Raw genomic sequence first — 18971 nt, 5'->3', positions numbered from 1 at the left:
ACCGATTCCACTATAGCATAGGCCTCTTTTTCGATTGAGGAGTGGCGTCTCTCGCTGTCTGATAATGTGCGAGAGAAAAACGCCACCGGTCACCCCCCCTGGTTTAATGTCGCCGCAATTGCGCAGTCAGATGCATCTGTTTCCACTACAAAGGGGATTGACTCGTCGATTGGAGGTCACGACAGCACCAGCTATGTCAACCTTCAGTTGTTGAAAGGCTTTCTGGGCTGCCAAGGTCAGCGGAAATGTTTTGCACTCGACTAGAGGACGCCTGTTTCTGCCAGTTTCTAGGTATTCTCTGAGAACCGTGTGACCCACTGAGCATAGTGTGCAAATAATCCCATCGATCTCTTTGATGTGCCCCGGTTGACGGGAGGGGCTAGATCGAGTAGGGGCTGGAGGCGTGCCAAATCCAGCCGTATCTCCCCTCCGGAGCCTCTGTAGCCCAAGAGGTCTATAGATCTCACGGAGTAACTACATTTGGCTTCGTTGAAAGTCAGGTGGTACTTATGGGGCACTTCCAAGAACCAGCGCAAATTTGCATCATGATCTTTCTGGTTCCAGCCACACACAGTAACATTATCCATGTCGACAAATACATCTTTCAATTGCTTCTTCATCAGGATATCGTCTATCGCCTGTTGAAAGCACGAAACCCCGTTCGTACCGCCGAATGGGATTCTCCGAAATTGGTGCAGCCGCTGGCCAGACTCGAAGGCCATGTAGGGGTGATCAGCTTCTCGTATTGGAATTTGATGATATGCGCTACAAAGGTCCAGCGTACTGAAAATTCGGTAGTTAGATACAGCTCTGACCATGTCCTTCATATGAGGTAACGGGTAGGCGTCGAGTTGGGTAAATCGATTGATCGTTTGAGAGTAATCGATGACCAAGCGTTTGCGATGATTAGGGCTATGGATGACCAGCACTTGGGCCCGCCACAGTGAACAACTGGGTTCGATAACTCCTTCGAGTTGAAGTCATTTAGTTTTGTCCGTGATGGATTGGACAACAGGTTGAGAATACCGCTGAGATTTCACGGTGACCGGGTGGCAATTTGGTGTTAAACTCGGAAATAGCGGCAGAGGTTCGATAGCCATCTCCACTAGGCCGCATACTGGGTTCGGTGTGTCAAGTCGCCAGTTGCCTACTGAGAAGGTGTGAGCCCCGCTAAACTGCATTTCTAGGTATCTATGCCGATTCAAGAAGTCATGTCCAAGAAGTACATCAGAGCACAGATTCTGAAACACCATTAGCTCCACATCCAGGTACGTAACATCATTAGCCACCAGCTTAAATGTACAAGTTCCTCGGGATCGCTGCCACAAAGACCCGGAAGCCATGTACACACGTTGCGTCATCGCAACAGTAGGCCAAACTTGCCGTTTGATGGGTCGCTGGCTGATGTAACTCTTATCACTGCCAGTTTTGATCAGCACTTCCACCGATTGGCCGTTTATTTCCACCAGGACGACCGCCCTCGCTAAGCCGCGCAGAGTTCCTCTTGAGATTCCAGAGGCTCTCGCAACTGCTAGCATCGCCCATTGACTTTTGGTCGATTGGCAGACCTTGGCGAAGAATTATGACACGTCATCTCCCGAGGTGGACATTGCGAGCAAGGGTGACGGCGTTTTCCACAAAACCATTTGGCGTGGGACCAGCGGGGGTTGCCGCAGCCGCGATTCGGCTCGTTCACCTCGTCCAATTCCTCTCTGCGGGAATCCTGGCACGCGAAAGCCCGCGTGGCCGCTCGCACGGCAGCAGATTCTGACTCCACGTGATCTTCAGCGTTTCCACATCACAAAACGAACCAGTGAATGTTTCCACATGCGGTAAATGACGAACCAGCGAATGTTTCCACATGCGGTAAATGACGAACCAGCGAATGTTTCCACATGCGGTAAATGACGAACCAGCGAATGTTTCCACATGTGGAAAATGACGAACCGGCGATTGTTTCCACATGTGGTAAATGACGAACCGGCGATTGTTTCCACATGTGGTAAATGACAAACCAGCGAATGTTTCCACATGTGGTAAATGACAAACCAGCGAATGTTTCCACATGCTGTAAATGACGAAACTGCAAATGCTGAACCTGTGAATGTGCTTACATGTGGAGAGAGCAGTTTTTATGGGTGGAAACCCAAAATCATAATTGTATTGAGAATTTATGAAACCTCCCACCCACCTTAGGATACCTGCTGGGACCCCCTAAAGATTCCACGGCACGTTTTGTGGGGCTATCCCCAAAACTGTGGGATAAGTTCAGGGACAGACAGACACTTGTACTTTGTTATTATATAGACGAGCGTGCCTCGGCACGCTCAGTGTGCCTCATCACACGTCTTTTCAGAGGGATAGGCATCTTTGACCATTTCGGGGTCTTTTGGGTCTTCAGTGTATTTGGGGTCTTCATTGTCTTCAGGGGCTTTTGGGTCTTAATGGTCTTTTGGTTTCGCTGGATCTTCAATGGTATTTGGGGTCTTCAGGGTGTTTTCGGTCTTCATGGTGTTTTGGGTCTTCGGGGTCTTTGGTCTTCATTGTATTTGGGGTCTTTTGGGTCTTCATTGTCTTCAGGGGCTTTTGGGTCTTAATGGTCTTTTAGGTCGTCTGGGTCTTTAAGGGTCTTTGGGTCTTCGGGTTATTTTGGGTCTTCGGGGCCATTTGGGTCTTCAGGGTCTTTTGAATCCTCTGGGCCTTTAAGGGTATTTTGGGTCTTTGGGGTATTCAGGGTCTTTGTGGTCTTCAGGATGTTTTGGGTCTTCGGGGTGTTTTGGGTCTTTGGGGTTTTCGGGGTATTTTGGGTCTTTAAGGGTATTTTGGGTCTTCAGGAGTCTTGGTGGTTTTTTTTTTTTTTTTTTTTTGGATACTGAATCGAGGCTCGTGAAAGAGCTAACATTTACTTCACAAACAAATCAACCAGACAAACAAAACACACAAAAAGAGGGAGCGGAAAACAAGATGGGGAGAGAAGGGGAAGCACACAAACACAACATTTGAGAGCAGGGAGATGTGTGGAAGGGAGAGGGCTTGGGGGGAGGAGGCGTGGGAAGGGGGGGGGGGGATCTTGGGGGACTTAAAGGGTCGCCAAAGGTCTGAGGGGTCTCAGCAGTCTAAACGCAATTGAGAGTTCACGGACTGTGTTTTGGGTGTTAATTATTTTTGAAGAAGAAGACGTGTTAGTCCCATATAAACAAAAAAACAAACAAACATAACCATATACGTTTGCTATATTATAATAAGATAAATACTATAATAAGGAATTATAATAAGGAAAAGTACTATAAGTTGATTTTAATGATAGCAATTAGTTATTTTCAGTAAAGGATTTTAACGCGAAAGTTACTCTTGAGAATAAAAACACCAAGGTGATTTATTGTACACAAGTGCAGGCAGACCGCGAACCCCCCCCCCCCCCCTCTCAAACCCCTCACTTCTGCCTAAGTATACTTTTCACACCTCCATATACCCATTATCCCCAAAGTGAAGTACTGTATACTGGTGTACACAGCACGGGATAAGGTACGTGGGAAATAAATATAGCCTGTCTTCATGACAAGGACAAGATACTTTTATCAACAAACTGCATTGAAATCATTTCAGTGTAATTATGACAATTAGTGCCGACATTCATCCAATTCAAAATCCACTTTAATGAATCCGAGAACTTTCATTCATGTAAACAATATTCCATGAGGTTTTTAGATCTGAGGTGTTGACATCAACCCCGAACATGTCATGAGCCCCCCCCCCCCCCCCTCCCACGCATTCCCTTCCTGAAGATCTGAATATAATATAATTTGATATACCTCCTAATTAGAGAAGACATTAAGAGTGCCCATCACAAGTTACCATTGAGCATACTGTGCCAATCACTCTCAATGTGCTACCAAGATGTCCGACGTTTCACACCATGTCCCAAGAAAGCTCCATTGTCTCTTGTTGTGCAGACATCCACAGGTCTATTCATTATAAAACAGAGGAGTACCTTGGTAACCAGCCAAAGTAGATCTTTGACCATTGATGATGCAAATAAGTTGGTGACGTCATGGTGGACTCCTATCAAAAAGTTTGTTTCATTTTCTCAGTGAAACCACAATGTTGTGTGGCTTGCTTACACTTCGGCCTACACAAACTACTAACTCTCTGATGATACAATGTTGTATGGCTTGCTTACACTTCGGCCTACACAAACTACTAACTCTCTGATGATACAATGTTGTATGGCTTGCTTACACTTCGGTTTACACAAACTACTAACTCTCTGATGATACAATGTTGTATGGCTTGCTTACACTTCGGCCTACACAAACTACTAACTCTCTGATGATACAATGTTGTATGGCTTGCTTACACTTCGGTTTACACAAACTACTAACTCTCTGATGATACACTGTTGTATGGCTTGCTTACACTTCGGCCTACACAAACTACTAACTCTCTGATGATACAATGTTGTATGGCTTGCTTACACTTCGGTTTACACAAACTACTAACTCTCAATCATACCACTACTTATCATGCATAATCATACATACATAAAACATAATATAGCATATATCATATATCATACATAAGCATATGGCTTGCTTACACTTCGGCCTACACAAACTACTAACTCTATGATCATATAGGAGCCGAAGCATAATTTAAATTGCGCCATCAAACAAGGGTGCCCTTCGTGAAAATGTTTCCATGTTGTCCTTAACTGGAAGGCTTGCTAAACTATATGCAACAATTTTGGCTTAGACCACGTTTACAATAATTACTTAAACTGCATCACAAAGTTTACATTATTACTTTAACTACATCAAAAAGGTTACAATAATTACTTAAACTACATCACAAAGTTAACAATAATTAAACTACATCACAAAGTTTACAATAATCACTTAAACTACATCACAAAGTTTACATTAATTACTTAAACTACATCAAAAAGTTTATACGAATTACTTAAACTACATCACAGAGTTTACAATAATTGCTTAAACGACATCACAAAGTTTACAACAATTACTTAAACTATATCAAAAAGTTTACATGAATTACTTAAACTACATCACAGAGTTTACAATAATTACTTAAACTACATCAAAAAGGTTACATTAATTACTTTAACTACATCAAAAAGGTTACATTAATTACTTTAACTACATCAAAAAGGTTACATTAATTACTTAAACTACATCACAAAGTTAACAATAATTAAACTACATCACAAAGTTTACAATAATCACTTAAACTACATCATAAAGTTTACAATAATTACTTAAACTACATCACAAAGTTTACATTAACTACTTAAACTACATCAAAAAGTTTACACAAATTACTTAAACCACATCACAAAGTTTACAATAATTACTTAAACTACATCAAAAATTTTACACAAATTACTTAAACTACATCACAAAGTTTACACGAATTACTTAAACTACATCACAAAGTTTACAATAATTACTTAAAATACATCACAAAGTTTACAATAATTAAACTACACCACAAAGTTTACAATAATTACTTCAACTACATCACAAAGTTTACAATAATTACTTAAATCACATCACAAAGTTTACAATAATAACTTAAATCACATCACAAAGTTTACAATAATTACTTAAACTACATCACAAAGTTTACAATAATTACTTAAAATACATCACAAAGGTTACAATAATTACTTAAATCACATCACAAAGTTTACAATAATAACTTAAATCACATCACAAAGTTTACAATAATTACTTAAACTACATCACAAAGTTTACAATAATTACTTAAAATACATCACAAAGGTTACAATAATTACTTAAATCACATCACAAAGTTTACAATAATTACTTAAACTACATCACAAAGTTTACAATAATGACTTAAACTACATCACAAAGTTTACAATAATTACTTAAACGACATCACAAAGTTTACAATAATAATAATAATTTTTATTTTTTTATTTTTTTGTATACAGAGTCGAGGCTCGTGGAAGAGCTAACATTTATCAAACAAACAAATCAAACAAACAAGCAAACAAAGTATATAAAAAGGGGAGCGGTCGACAAGATGGGGAGAGAAGGGGAGGAAGCACACAAACACAACATTTGAGAGCAGGGACATCGGGAGATGTGTGGGAGGGAGCGGGCCTGGGGAGAGGCAGGATAGGTATAAAACGCAAGGACACCAAGGACTTCCAGGAAAGAAGTCAAAAGTCACCTCAAAAAAGTGGATCTGGGGTGAAATTAGCGGGGGTAGAAAAGATCAAGGTTTTGGATTGGGGAAGATAAGAGATGGTGGTGAACAGCCGTTTTAAAGACCTGGAGGGAGGAGTGGGATTGAAGAGAGTGTGGGATTGAATTAATTAAACTACACCACAAAGTTTACAATAATTACTTAAACTACATCACAGTTTACAATAATTACTTAAAATACATCACAATAATTAAACTACACCACAAAGTTTACAATAATTATTTAAACTACATCACAAAGTTTACAATAATTAAACGACACCACAAAGTTTTCAATAATTACTTAAACTACATCACAAAGTTTACAATAATTAAACTACACCACAAAGTTTTCAATAATTACTTAAACTACATCACAAAGTTTACAATAATTACTTAAACTACATCGCAAAGTTTACAATAATTATGTAAAGTACATCACAAAGTTTACAATAATTACTTAAACGACATCACAAAGTTTACAACAATTACTTGAACTACATCACAAAGTTTACAATAATTACTTAAACGACATCACAAAGTTTACAACAATTACTTGAACTACATCACAAAGTTTACAACAATTACTTGAACTACATCACAAAGTTTACAATAATTACTTAAACGACATCACAAAGTTTACAACAATTACTTAACCTACATCACAAAGTTTACAACAATTACTTAAACTACATTACAAAGTTTACACTTGGCTTGTTACACACATCAAAGTAATATTTCCTAAATATTATTGGTTTCATCAGACCACAGAATCTTGTTTCTCAGTCTGTGAGTCCTTTAGGTGCTTTTTTGCAAACTACAAGCGGCTTTCATGTGTTTTTCACTGAGGAAAGGCTTCCGTCTGGCCACTCTGCCATAAAGCCCAGATCGGTGGAGTGTTGCGGTGATGGTTATCCTTCTGGAAGTTTCTCCCATCTCCACACAGGATCTCTGGAGCTCAGCCAGAGCGACCATTGGGTTCTTGGTCACCTCTATTACCTCCTAAATCCTAAATAAAATAATCCTAACTGACAATAATCTTAAATAAAAATACACTTATTAATACTTAGAGTTAAATTTGCTAAAATAATGTTTTAAAAATCACTCACTTTGAAGGAGCTGATGCAGATCACATTTACATTTTGATCTACTTGGTACAAGAGCAGCCACTTTGATATACCCTTATTTCCAGGCATAGTGGAGCATGTACATGGATTTCATGCAGTACATGTACATGGATTTCATGCAGTACATGTACATGGATTGCAAGCAGGACATGTACATGGATTTCATGCAGTACATGTACATGGATTGCAAGCAGGACATGCACATGGATTTCATGCAGTACATGTACATGGATTGCAAGCAGGACATGTACATGGATTTCATGCAGTACATGTACATGGATTGCAAGCAGGACATGCACATGGATTTCATGCAGTACATGTACATGGATTGCAAGCAGGACATGTACATGGATTTCATGCAGTAGATGTACATGGATTGCAAGCAGGACATGCACATGGATTTCATGCAGTACATGTACATGGATTGCAAGCAGGACATGTACATGGATTTCATGCAGTACATGTACATTGATTGCAAGCAGGACATGTACATGGATTTCATGCAGTACATGTACATGGATTGCAAGCAGGACATGCACATGGATTTCATGCAGTACATGTACATGGATTGCAAGCAGTACAAGGACAGAAGGAGGCATTGTTGTACTTTTCCATGAATTACAAGGATTAGTCGATGATTGACAAATCGCCATAGTATCAGAGATTTTGAACTTGGAATCCCAGCACGGTCTCAGAGGGGAATGACAAACAAGCTAATCCCACGACATCATGACGTCACACTTACTGCCCACATTCCAATTGGATCATCCTATCGATAAGGTTGCTAAATTCTCATTTGCAAAAGTGATATTAATAGTTTCCAATTTTTTTGCAAAATATAGCAGAAGCTCCAGTTAGACAGGTCTGTGCGGCATTTTACAAAGAATACATCTTCTAGAATATTCCTTCATCTTGCAATATATCTCCTGGGGAAGAAGCTCGGTGTTTGCTTATCGGTCAGATGGCTGCCTCGTGATATTAAGGTTGTGAGTTCAAGGCCCTGCCATGCTGCTTATCAACACCAGGTGGGTCGACTCAACCTGGACATACCTTCTGAGGTTGGGCAAAATGAATACCAGCTTACTGGGGAAATAAGCTCTTCGAGTAATGGTAATCCATCCAGGATTGGGGCCTTAATCCATCCAGGATTGGGGCCTTAATCCATCCAGGATTGGGGCCTTAATCCATCCAGGATTGGGGCCTTAATCCATCCAGGATTGGGGCCTTAATCCATCCAGGATTGGGGCCTTAATCCATCCAGGATTGGGGCCTTAATCCATCCAGGATTGGGGCCTTAATCCATCCAGGATTGGGGCCTTAATCCATCCAGGATTGGGGCCTTAATCCATCCAGGATTGGGGCCTTAATCCATCCAGGATTGGGGCCTTAATCCATCCAGGGTTGGGGCCTTAATCCATCCAGGAATTGCATCCATAAGTAATTAATCGATTAATTGTTTAATCAAAATATTAAAAATACAGTTTTTGCCAAATAACGAGTTCACAATTGTGCCCAAATATCAGCTTCCTATCTCAAAGGATGCCTGAGATATTGCCCGGACAAACGAGAGAACCTTGACCTTTGACCTATATCGCCAAAAAACATTGGCAGTCTCACCTATGTCCTTCGGCATCCTCGGGTAAAGTTTGACGAAGACAGCCCAAAGGGTTTGCCGGTTATTGTGATCACATCCAAACAAACAAACGGGACAGACCGACATATGAAAATTTTAAATTTTCGTCATCACAAACAAACAGCCAAATGGACCAAAATGTAACTAGACGGAATTCATAGAACACTTACCCTGCGCACTCAACCTGTTCCGAGCCAACTCTTCTGTTTTTCAACATTTTTGGGGATCCAATATGGCTGCCAGACCACGTGAGCGATGACATCATAAATTTATATTCTCTAATATAATTGTTGCATAGATCACGCTCAATACATTTCAAACTGATCAGACCAAGCGTTGTGTCTGTCGAATGATGACGTCAAAATTATGGCATCAATGACGTCATCATTAACAACACCGACAGTGCATTCAGAAAGTATTCAGACCCCTTCACTTTTTTCACATTTTGTTATGTTCCAGCCTTATGCTGAAATCGTTTAAATTCATGTTTTCCCTCATCAATCTACACTCAATACCCCAAAATGACAAAGAGAAAACAGGATTTTAGAAAGTTTTGCAAATTTATTAAAAAGAAAAAACTGAAATATCACATTGACATAAGTATTCATACCCTTTGCTATGACACTTGAAATTTAGCTCAGGTGCCTCCCATTTCTCTTGATCATCTTTGAGATGTTTCTACACCTTGATTGGAGTCCACCTGAGGTAAATTCAATTGCTTGGACATGATTTGGAAAGGCACACACCTGTCTATATAAGGTCTCACAGCTGACAATGCATATCAGAGCAAAAACCAAGCCATGAGGTCGAAGGAACTGCCTGCAGAGCTCAGACAGGATTGTGTCGAGGCACAGATCTGGGGAAGCCCACAAAAATATCTCTGCTGCATTGAAGGTTCCCAAGAGCACAGTGGCCTCCATAATTCTTAAATGGAAGAAGTTCGGAACAACCAGAACTCTTCCTAGAGCTGGCCACCCGGCCAAACTGAGCAATCGGGGGAGAAGGGCCTTGGTAAGAGAGGTGACCAAGAACCAGATGGTCACTCTGGCTGAGCTCCAGAGATCCTGTGTGGAGATGGGAGAAACTTCCAGAAGGACAACCATCACTGCAACACTCCACCGATCTGGGCTTTATGGCAGAGTGGCCAGACGGAAGCCTCTCCTCAGTGAAAGACACATGAAAACCCGCTTGGAGTTTGCAAAAAAAGCACCTAAAGGACTCAGACTGTGAGAAACAAGCTTCTGTGGTCTGATGAAACCAAGATTGAACTGTTTGGCCTCAATTCTTAGCGTCATGTCTGGAGGAAACCAGGCACTGCTCATCACCTGCCCAATACCATCCCAACGGTGAAGCATGCTGGTGGCAGCATCATGCTGTGGGGGTGTTTTTCAGCAGCAGGGACTGGGTGACTGGTCAGGGTTGAGGGAACAATGAACGGAGCAAAGTACAGAGATATCCTAAATGAAAACCTGAAACAGAGCGCTCAGGACCTCAGACTGGGCCGAAGGTTCACCTTCCAACAGGACAATGACCCTAAGCACACAGCCAAGACAACGCAGGAGTGGCTTAGGGACAACTCTGTGAAGGTCCTTGAGTGGCCCAGCCAGAGCCCTGACTTGAACCCATTCGAACATCTCTGGAGAGACCTGAAAATGGCTGTCCACCAACGGTCCCCATCCAACATGACCGAGCTTGAGAGGATCTGCAGAGACAGAGAAGAATGGCAGAAAATCCCCAAATCCAGGTGTGCAAAGGTTGTCATGTCATACCCAAGAAGACTCGAGGCTGTAATCGCTGCCAAAGGTGCTTCATCTAAGTACTGAGTTAAGGGTCTGAATACTTATGTAAATGTGATATTTCAGTTTTTTCTTTTTAATAAATTTGCAAAACTTTCCGAAAGCCTGTTTTCTCTTTGTCATTATGGGGTTTTGAGTGTAGATTGATGATGGAAAAATGAATTTAAACGATTTCAGCATAAGGCTGCAACATAACAAAATGTGAAACAAGTGAAGGGGTCTGAATACTTTCTGAATGCACTGTATTCCCCCCCATATGGAGTTATTTACAATGAGCCATGTTTCAATTTTTTCCATGCAGCGGTTTTGGAGATATAGAGGTGCAACATTTTTCGGCTTTTCCAAGATGGCGGGTGTACCACATGACCTATGACGTCATGATTATCATTAAAATATTCTACCGGAGGAGGCGCTCCTATCGTGAAAATTTCGTGCCCTTTCAGACCAACAGTTGCTGAGGAAAAAAATTGACAATGATCGGATAAGTGTTGTACTTGTCGAATTATGACGTCATCATTGAGGCACCAATGACATCACCATCAACATATCTTATTCCCCATGGTGAGTACTTGACAATGAGCCATGTTTCAATTTTTTCCATTGAGCGGGTTGTGAGATATAGAGGTGTAACATTTTTCCAATATGGAGTCCGTAACACGTGACCTATGACGTCATAATTATTAATAAAAACATTATACAGGCGGAGGCGCTTCTATGGTAAAATTTCGTGTCAATCGGACCAACGGTTGCCGAGAAGATGAATTTTTAAAATGCAGACACGCACGGCACACGGGCACACCGTACGCACCCGAATGCTTAACCTGGCTTTTCGCTTCGCGAGCGCAGGGTAATAACCTCTCCTTTGATGAGGGAAATGAATCCAGAACCTGTGGAATTCCAATCCCAAACATTCCTCACTACACTTTTGTACCCACACCTGTGTGCTGGACAATTCTCCCTCTTTTTATATAAACCTTGATCTTTTTGATGTGATATTACACAAATATCCCTTGTTCTTACAAAAAAGATTTTCATATTTAAACTGTTTCATCTGCTCCCAGATAACATGGAAAGAGCTCGCTTTGGTAATGCTTGACATGAGTCGAAACATTGAAACATGTGAATGAACACCTGACTTCCTGTTTGAAATCCAACATGAAAGCTCTCACAAAGGTGCAGGTGTTGTGCACATGTATAAACTTTGTTTTGGAGGTAAAAATGGTTCCAAACCTTTTAACCTCCATGTTGAAGCAATTTTATTTCACATAATTCTGGGATGCGACTTCCTGTGTTTGAGAACATTCGTTGTTGTTTTTAAAATATTTAAACTTTAAATTCATGTGTTGAACATATCAGGCACATTCACCTGTTTTTAGGTTGTTACTGCTCTGTTATAGTTTTAAAAGGTTAAATGTCTTCTAAGGACCGGCTGATAAATAGTATAGTAGACTAAAATCATGGTTATAACATTGTTTTTTAATAAACACCCAACAGGGCCCACCAGGACCAATGGGGGATCAAGGCCCAGAAGGCATTCAAGGAGGCAAGGTACGAAATACCCTAACCCCTAGGGTGGGGGGTACATGGACATACCCGGGAAGTTAAGTTGTGGGGGGGGGGGGGGGGGTGCATGTAAACCCTACTCAGCCCACAGACTATGTATTTGATTTGTAGTAGCAGTGCAACAGTCACGTGACAATGCTGCTTGCTTTCAACGTTTGCTTCTATTTCATCATAGATTGTTTTTTGTTGTATTTTTGCAATAAATAATAGTATACGAATATACAAAATATGCATCAAATACAGTATTGATGGATAATTATACATATATGAGATGTATTTATGATAATCACACTTCATCAAATTCTCTGAATGAGTGTAAATAGATCATTCACTGTAACACTCATTTAACATCACACTCTTCATCAAATTCTCTGAATGAGTGTAAATAGATCATTCACTCTAACACTCATTTAACATCACACTCTTAATCAAATTCTCTGAATGAGTGTAAATAGATCATTCACTCTAACACTCATTTAACATCACACTCTTAATCAAATTCTCTGAATGAGTGTAAATAGATCATTCACTGTAACACTCATTTAACATCACACTCTTCATCAAATTCTCTGAATGAGTGTAAATAGATCATTCACTGTAACACTCATTTAACATCATGCTCTTAATCAAATTCTCTGAATGAGTGTAAATATGTCATTCACTTTAACACTCATTTAATATCACACTCTAAATCAAATTCTCTGAGTGTAAATACGTCATTCACTGTAACACTCATTTAACATCACGCTCTTAATCAAATAATTCTCTGAATGAGTGTAAATAAGTTATTCACTGTAACACTCATTTAACATCACACTCTTAATAAAATTTTCTGAATTAGTGTAAATAAGTCATTCACTGTAACACTCATTTAACATCACACTCTTAATCAAATTCTCTGAATGAGTGTAAATAAGTCATTCACTGTAATACTCATTTAACATCACACTCTTAATCAAATTCTCTGAATGAGTGTAAATAGATCATTCACTGTAACACTCATTTAACATCACACTCTTAATCAAATTATCTGAGTGTAAATAAGTCATGCAATGTAACACTCATTTAACATCACGCTCTTAATCAAATAATTCTCTGAATGAGTGTAAATAAGTTATTCACTGTAACACTCATTTAACATCACACTCTTAATCAAATTATCTGAATGTAAATAAGTCATTCACTGTAACACTCATTTGACATCACGCTCTTAATCAAATAATTCTCTGAATGAGTGTAAATAAGTTATTCACTGTAACACTCATTTAACATCACACTCTTAATAAAAATTTCTGAATGAGTGTAAATAAGTCATTCACTGTAACACTCATTTAACATCACACTCTTAATCAAATTCTCTGAATGAGTGTAAATAAGTTATTCACTGTAACACTCATTTAACATCACACTCTTAATCAAATTCTCTGAATGAGTGTAAATAGATCATTCACTGTAACACTCATTTAACATCACACTCTTAATCAAATAATTCTCTGAATGAGTGTAAATAGATGATTCACTGTAACACTCGTTTAACATCACACTCTTAATCAAATTCTCTGAGTGAGTGTAAATAGAAGATTCGCTGTAACACTCATTTAACATCACACTCTAAATCAAATTATCCGAGTGTAAATAAGTCATGCAATGTAACACTCATTTAACATCACGCTCTTAATCAAATAATTCTCTGAATGAGTGTAAATAAGTTATTCACTGTAACACTCATTTAACATCACACTCTTAATCAAATTCTCTGAATGAGTGTAAATAAGTCATTCACTGTAACACTCATTTAACATCACACTCTTAATCAAATTATCTGAATGTAAATAAGTCTGTTTGCCGTGTCAGTTCAATTTGCCAAGTCATTCAATGTAACACTCATTTGACATCACGCTCTTAATCAAATAATTCTCTGAATGAGTGTAAATAAGTTATTCACTGTAACACTCAGTTAACATCACACTCAATAAAAATTTCTGAATGAGTGTAAATATGTCATTCACTGTAACACTCATTTAACATCACACTCTTAATCAAATTCTCTGAATGAGTGTAAATCGATCATTCACTGTAACACTCATTTAACATCACACTCTTTATCAAATTCTCTGAATGAGTGTAAATAGATCATTCACTGTAACACTCATTTAACATCACACTGTTAATCAAATTCTCTGAATGAGTGTAAATAGATGATTCACTGTAACACTCGTTTAACATCACACTCTTAATCAAATTCTCTGAGTGAGTGTAAATAGAAGATTCACTGTAACACTCATTTAACATCACACTGTTAATCAAATTCTCTGAATGAGTGTAAATAGATCATTCACTGTAACACTCCTTTAACATCACACTCTCAATCAAATTATTTGAATGAGTGTAAATAAGTCATTCACTTTAACACTCATTTAACATCACACTCTTAATCAAATTATCTGAATGAGTGTAAATAAGTCATTCACTGTAACACTGTATGAATAAATATTGTATGAATAATTTGAGCATTAGTAGACGGTGGACAAATGAACATAGTCGGTACATGAGATTTGAGGCTCGAATTGGGGTATCATGAGTAAAAGGCTCAGGGGGGAATACCAAACAGGACAGCCCAGGTGTGATTACATTATCATCACATGTCCATTATAATTTCATAAAATTACCTTTCTTACTCAGTTATGTAGATTTGGCTCTTACACATATTATTAGCCCTCGTTGGACTTAGTCCGAAACAGGGGCTTATGGATTGGGTCTCGTCCGTCTGTCCATCCATGCGTATTGCGTATGTACGCAACCATATCTCGGAGATGTACGTAACAATTTTGTTCATACTTGGCACAAAGACAAAACATGCTGGTATACGTATGCACATTTTGTTTCACGATGTGATTAAAGATGGCCGACTGGTGGCCATTTTAGTTGAAAAATGCCCGATATTGACCACGTCCTCAACCATTTCTCGGACATACATTTACAGATCTTGTTCAAACTTTGTACACAGATAATGAATGATGGCTTACATATGCACCTCATGTTCCTTCGAGATCACATTCAAGATGGCCGACTGGCAGCCATTTTGTTACTTAAACGTGCCCCCAACCTTTTCTCAACATGCATGGTCCGATTTTGTTCAAACTTGGCACACGCATAGTACATGACGGCATACGTGTGCACCTCACTTTATTTTACGATCTGATCAAAGGTGGCTGACTGGTACACTGGCGGCCATTTTAGTTGTAAAAAACCTGATATTTAACACGTCCTCAACCTTTTCTCGGACATTCGTTCACCGATCTTGTTCACACTTTGTACGCAGATAATGAATGATTCCTTAAATTTATGCATGCCATCTTCTTTCGAAATCAGATTCAAGATGGCTGACTGGCGACCATTTTGTTACTTAAACGTCCCACAAAGACAATACATGAGAGTATACATATGGAGAAGAACTTGTTTTGTCATCCGACCAGAGATGGCCGACTGACGGCTTTTAACTCCATACAGCAAAATTACTAAAATCATGGGGGTCATGACATTTTATGTCCTTTTCTTCTTGTTTTACAATGACGTCATTTATATGTCAACACAATGCTGTGGTTGGCTCTCAGGATAGCCTGCAGGTATACACACAGCACACTCACCTCTGAGCTGTCTTGGCTGGGTTCAAATCCCGACCCAGCTATAAACTGTCATCACAGGCAGGGTGAGTCATCAATGTGTGTGCCGTCCCTCGGATACACGTTAAACTGGGCATCACTTCTGCTAGTTGGTCCACCTCAGCAATCCCAAGGTGTTCTTCACGAGGAGTAGCTGATCTATCACCTGCAGCCTAAACAAATTCCCAATTCTGCATTTTTGTATCAATCCATCCTGCAGACATCTTTATGCGCTGAACAGCATGAGGATGATAAATATCCAATATACAGAGGTTTAGTTTTAGTTACGCACACTTACCTTTACATCATGATTGAGTTCGTCGCGACTATGATTTGCGAGATGAAATGTTCTTCGCGATGATTTTTATCAATACGTCATATTATCACAAATTGGTGCTTGTTTTGGAATGTTGCATTTGTTACTTTGGTTTAAAATCATCTTTAATCAAAATTATGGCAAACAATTGTACAAATTGAGATATTCCTGTAGTTCCTATAGTGAGTGGAGGGAATGTAGTGTTGGAGCATTCATTGGATGAATGTGAATTTTTTATTTCCAGTGCAAATGAATAAAGGGGACATTGTGGTTTGTGTGAAAAGCTGCGGAAAGTGTAAATCTGCACTTGATGAGTGGGTAAAACAGCCATGCTTTGAACTGTTTCTATGCCTTTGTACAAGTATCAGGCAGACATTCCAAGCAACAGACGTCCATTGTAGGTTTAGCTCGATAAGAATGCAGATGACACCAAAAAGGCAAACTGGACATGAATTCCTAATGTATTTACTGTCCGCTGTAATTGAGGCCAAATGCTGTTGCTCTCACTGTTGTAAATTAGTGATGTGATGCTGTTTGTGAAAAATAATTGAAATCCCCATTTACTTTTATATAATAAACTAGTGTGAATCAGCTCGCTGTGCTCTACCACATGTCGTCGCCTCAAATGCACGGGCTTGTTTTAACTGAGGATAATGACCTGACTGTGTATGAGCTTCTGTGTTGTCATGATTTATACCAATCATAATACAAACATTTGTTTTGTACAAATTTATTTGTAATATTGGTGATATTATTTATTTGTAATTCATTTGTAATCCAAAAAGGTCCAAGTGGTGTAAAGCTCAAAATAGTCAAGGGTTCAAGCTGTCTAATCGGTCTGAGGGGTCCAAATGGTGTTATGGTCTAAGCCCTAAGGGGTCGAAGGTACTTAAGGGGTGTAAAGGTTGAAAGGGTATAAAAGATTGGAAAGGTGAAGAGATCTAAAGGTGTCGAAGTCTTCAAAGGCTCTTAAAGGTAAAAGTGGTCTTAAGGGTCTTGGGGGGGTCTTCAGGATATTGGGGTCTAAAGGGTCTTATGGGTCATGACGGTCTTTTGGATCATTAAGGGTCTTGAGTGTATTTTGGGTCTTCCAGATCTTCAAGATCTTTGGGGTCTTTGGGGTCTTTTGGGTTTTTAATGGTTTCCAGGGTCTTTTGAGACTTTTGGATATTTTGGGTCTTTGGGGTCTTATGAGTTTTCGTGGGCTTTTGGGTCTTTAAGTGTCTTCAGGGTATTTTGGGTCTTCAGCGTATTCAGGGTCTTTTGGGTCTTCGGGATATTTTTGGTCTTTTTGGTCTTTGAAGTCTTCATGATTTTTTTGGGTTGTCGTCTTTAAGGGCCTTTTAGGTATTTTGTGTCTTTGGGGTATTTTGGGACTTTATAGTTCTTGGGGTCTTTTGGGACTTCAGGGTCTTCTGGTTATTTTGGGTCTTCATGGTATTTTGGGTCTTCATGGTATTTTGGGTCTTTAAGTGTCTTCGAGGAGTTTTTGGGTCTTCAGTGTGTTTTTGGTCTTCATGGTCTTTTGGGCCTTTTGGGGTCTTTGGGGGTATTTTGGTCCTTTTGGGTATTTGAGTCTTCAGAGTCTTTTTTGGTCTTTGGGGTCTTTTGGGACCTCTGGGTCTTTGGGGTATTTTGTGTCTTTTGGGTATTTTGGGTCTTCTGGGTTTTTTTGGGGTCTTTGGGGTCGTCAGGATCTTTTAGGTCCCCGGGGTATTTTGAGTCTTTAAGGGTGTTTGGAGTCTTCGGGGTCTTTTGGATCTTCGTGATCTTTTGGGGTCTTAATAGTCTTGGGGACCTAAAGGGTCTTCAAAGGTCTAAATAATCTCAGCAGTCTAAATGGTTGAAAGGTATATTCCAACAATACGTAATTAAGAGACGTACATAATTAATAGACAGGATACAATCGGCGTTCAAACAGTACATAACTAGGGCAGCACTCAGTAGAGAGCATAACACCTCCACCTGGTGAACAGTTTACTTTTGTATCCCACCGATAGGCCGGATCTGGATTCGGACTTTTTTTTTTTTTTTTTTTTTTTTTTGTATACAAGATCGAGGCTCGTGAAAGAGCTAACATTAATCACACAAAAAGACAAACCGACACACAAAACACAAAAAACAAGGGGAGCGGCAGACAAGATGGGGAGAGAGGGGGAAGGACACAAAAGAGAGGGGGAAGGACACAAAAGAGAGGGGGAAGAGGGGGAAGGACACAAACACAACATTTGAGAGCAGGGACATCGGGAGGACTTGGGGGGAGGTGGGAGAGGAATAAAACATATGAACACTGCAAGGACTCTGGGGTGAATTACCGGGGGTAGAAAAGATCAAGGTTTTCGATGGGGGAAGATAAGAGATGGTGGTGAACAGCTGTTTTAAAGACCTGGAGGGAGGAGTGGGATTGAAGGGAGTGGGGGAGTTTGTTCCAGAGGCGGGAGAAAAGGGGAATGAAAGAGTGAAGGTGAGCAGAGAGCCTAGACTTTGGCAGTTTAACCATAAGAGGGTTGCAGGCAGATATTGTGCGACCTGAAGGAATATTGGGGGGACAGAGCACAGAGAGAGCTGGGGGAGCAAGGCCGGAGAGGAGTCGGTAGATGACAGAAAGACCACCAACCTGCCTGCGGTGAGTGAGTGAAAG

General features: G+C 39.9%; 1 protein-coding gene across 1 annotated transcript in view; it reads left to right on the top strand.

Moving 5' to 3' along the window:
- LOC137431901 (uncharacterized) overlaps positions 1-18971 on the top strand; it is a 351683-nt gene that overhangs the window by 80556 nt on the left and 252156 nt on the right. The window contains exon 10 of the mRNA XM_068123735.2: positions 12284-12337. Coding sequence (XP_067979836.2) covers positions 12284-12337 — 54 coding nt within the window. The remainder of the gene's footprint in view (positions 1-12283; positions 12338-18971) is intronic.

Source organism: Myxine glutinosa, chromosome 7 (genome assembly GCF_964187855.1).
Source record: "Myxine glutinosa chromosome 7, kmMyxGlut1.1, whole genome shotgun sequence".
Lineage (NCBI taxonomy): Eukaryota > Metazoa > Chordata > Myxini > Myxiniformes > Myxinidae > Myxine > Myxine glutinosa.
Note: the sequence above shows the minus strand (reverse complement) of the source record. Positions and strands in the feature narration are given on the sequence as shown.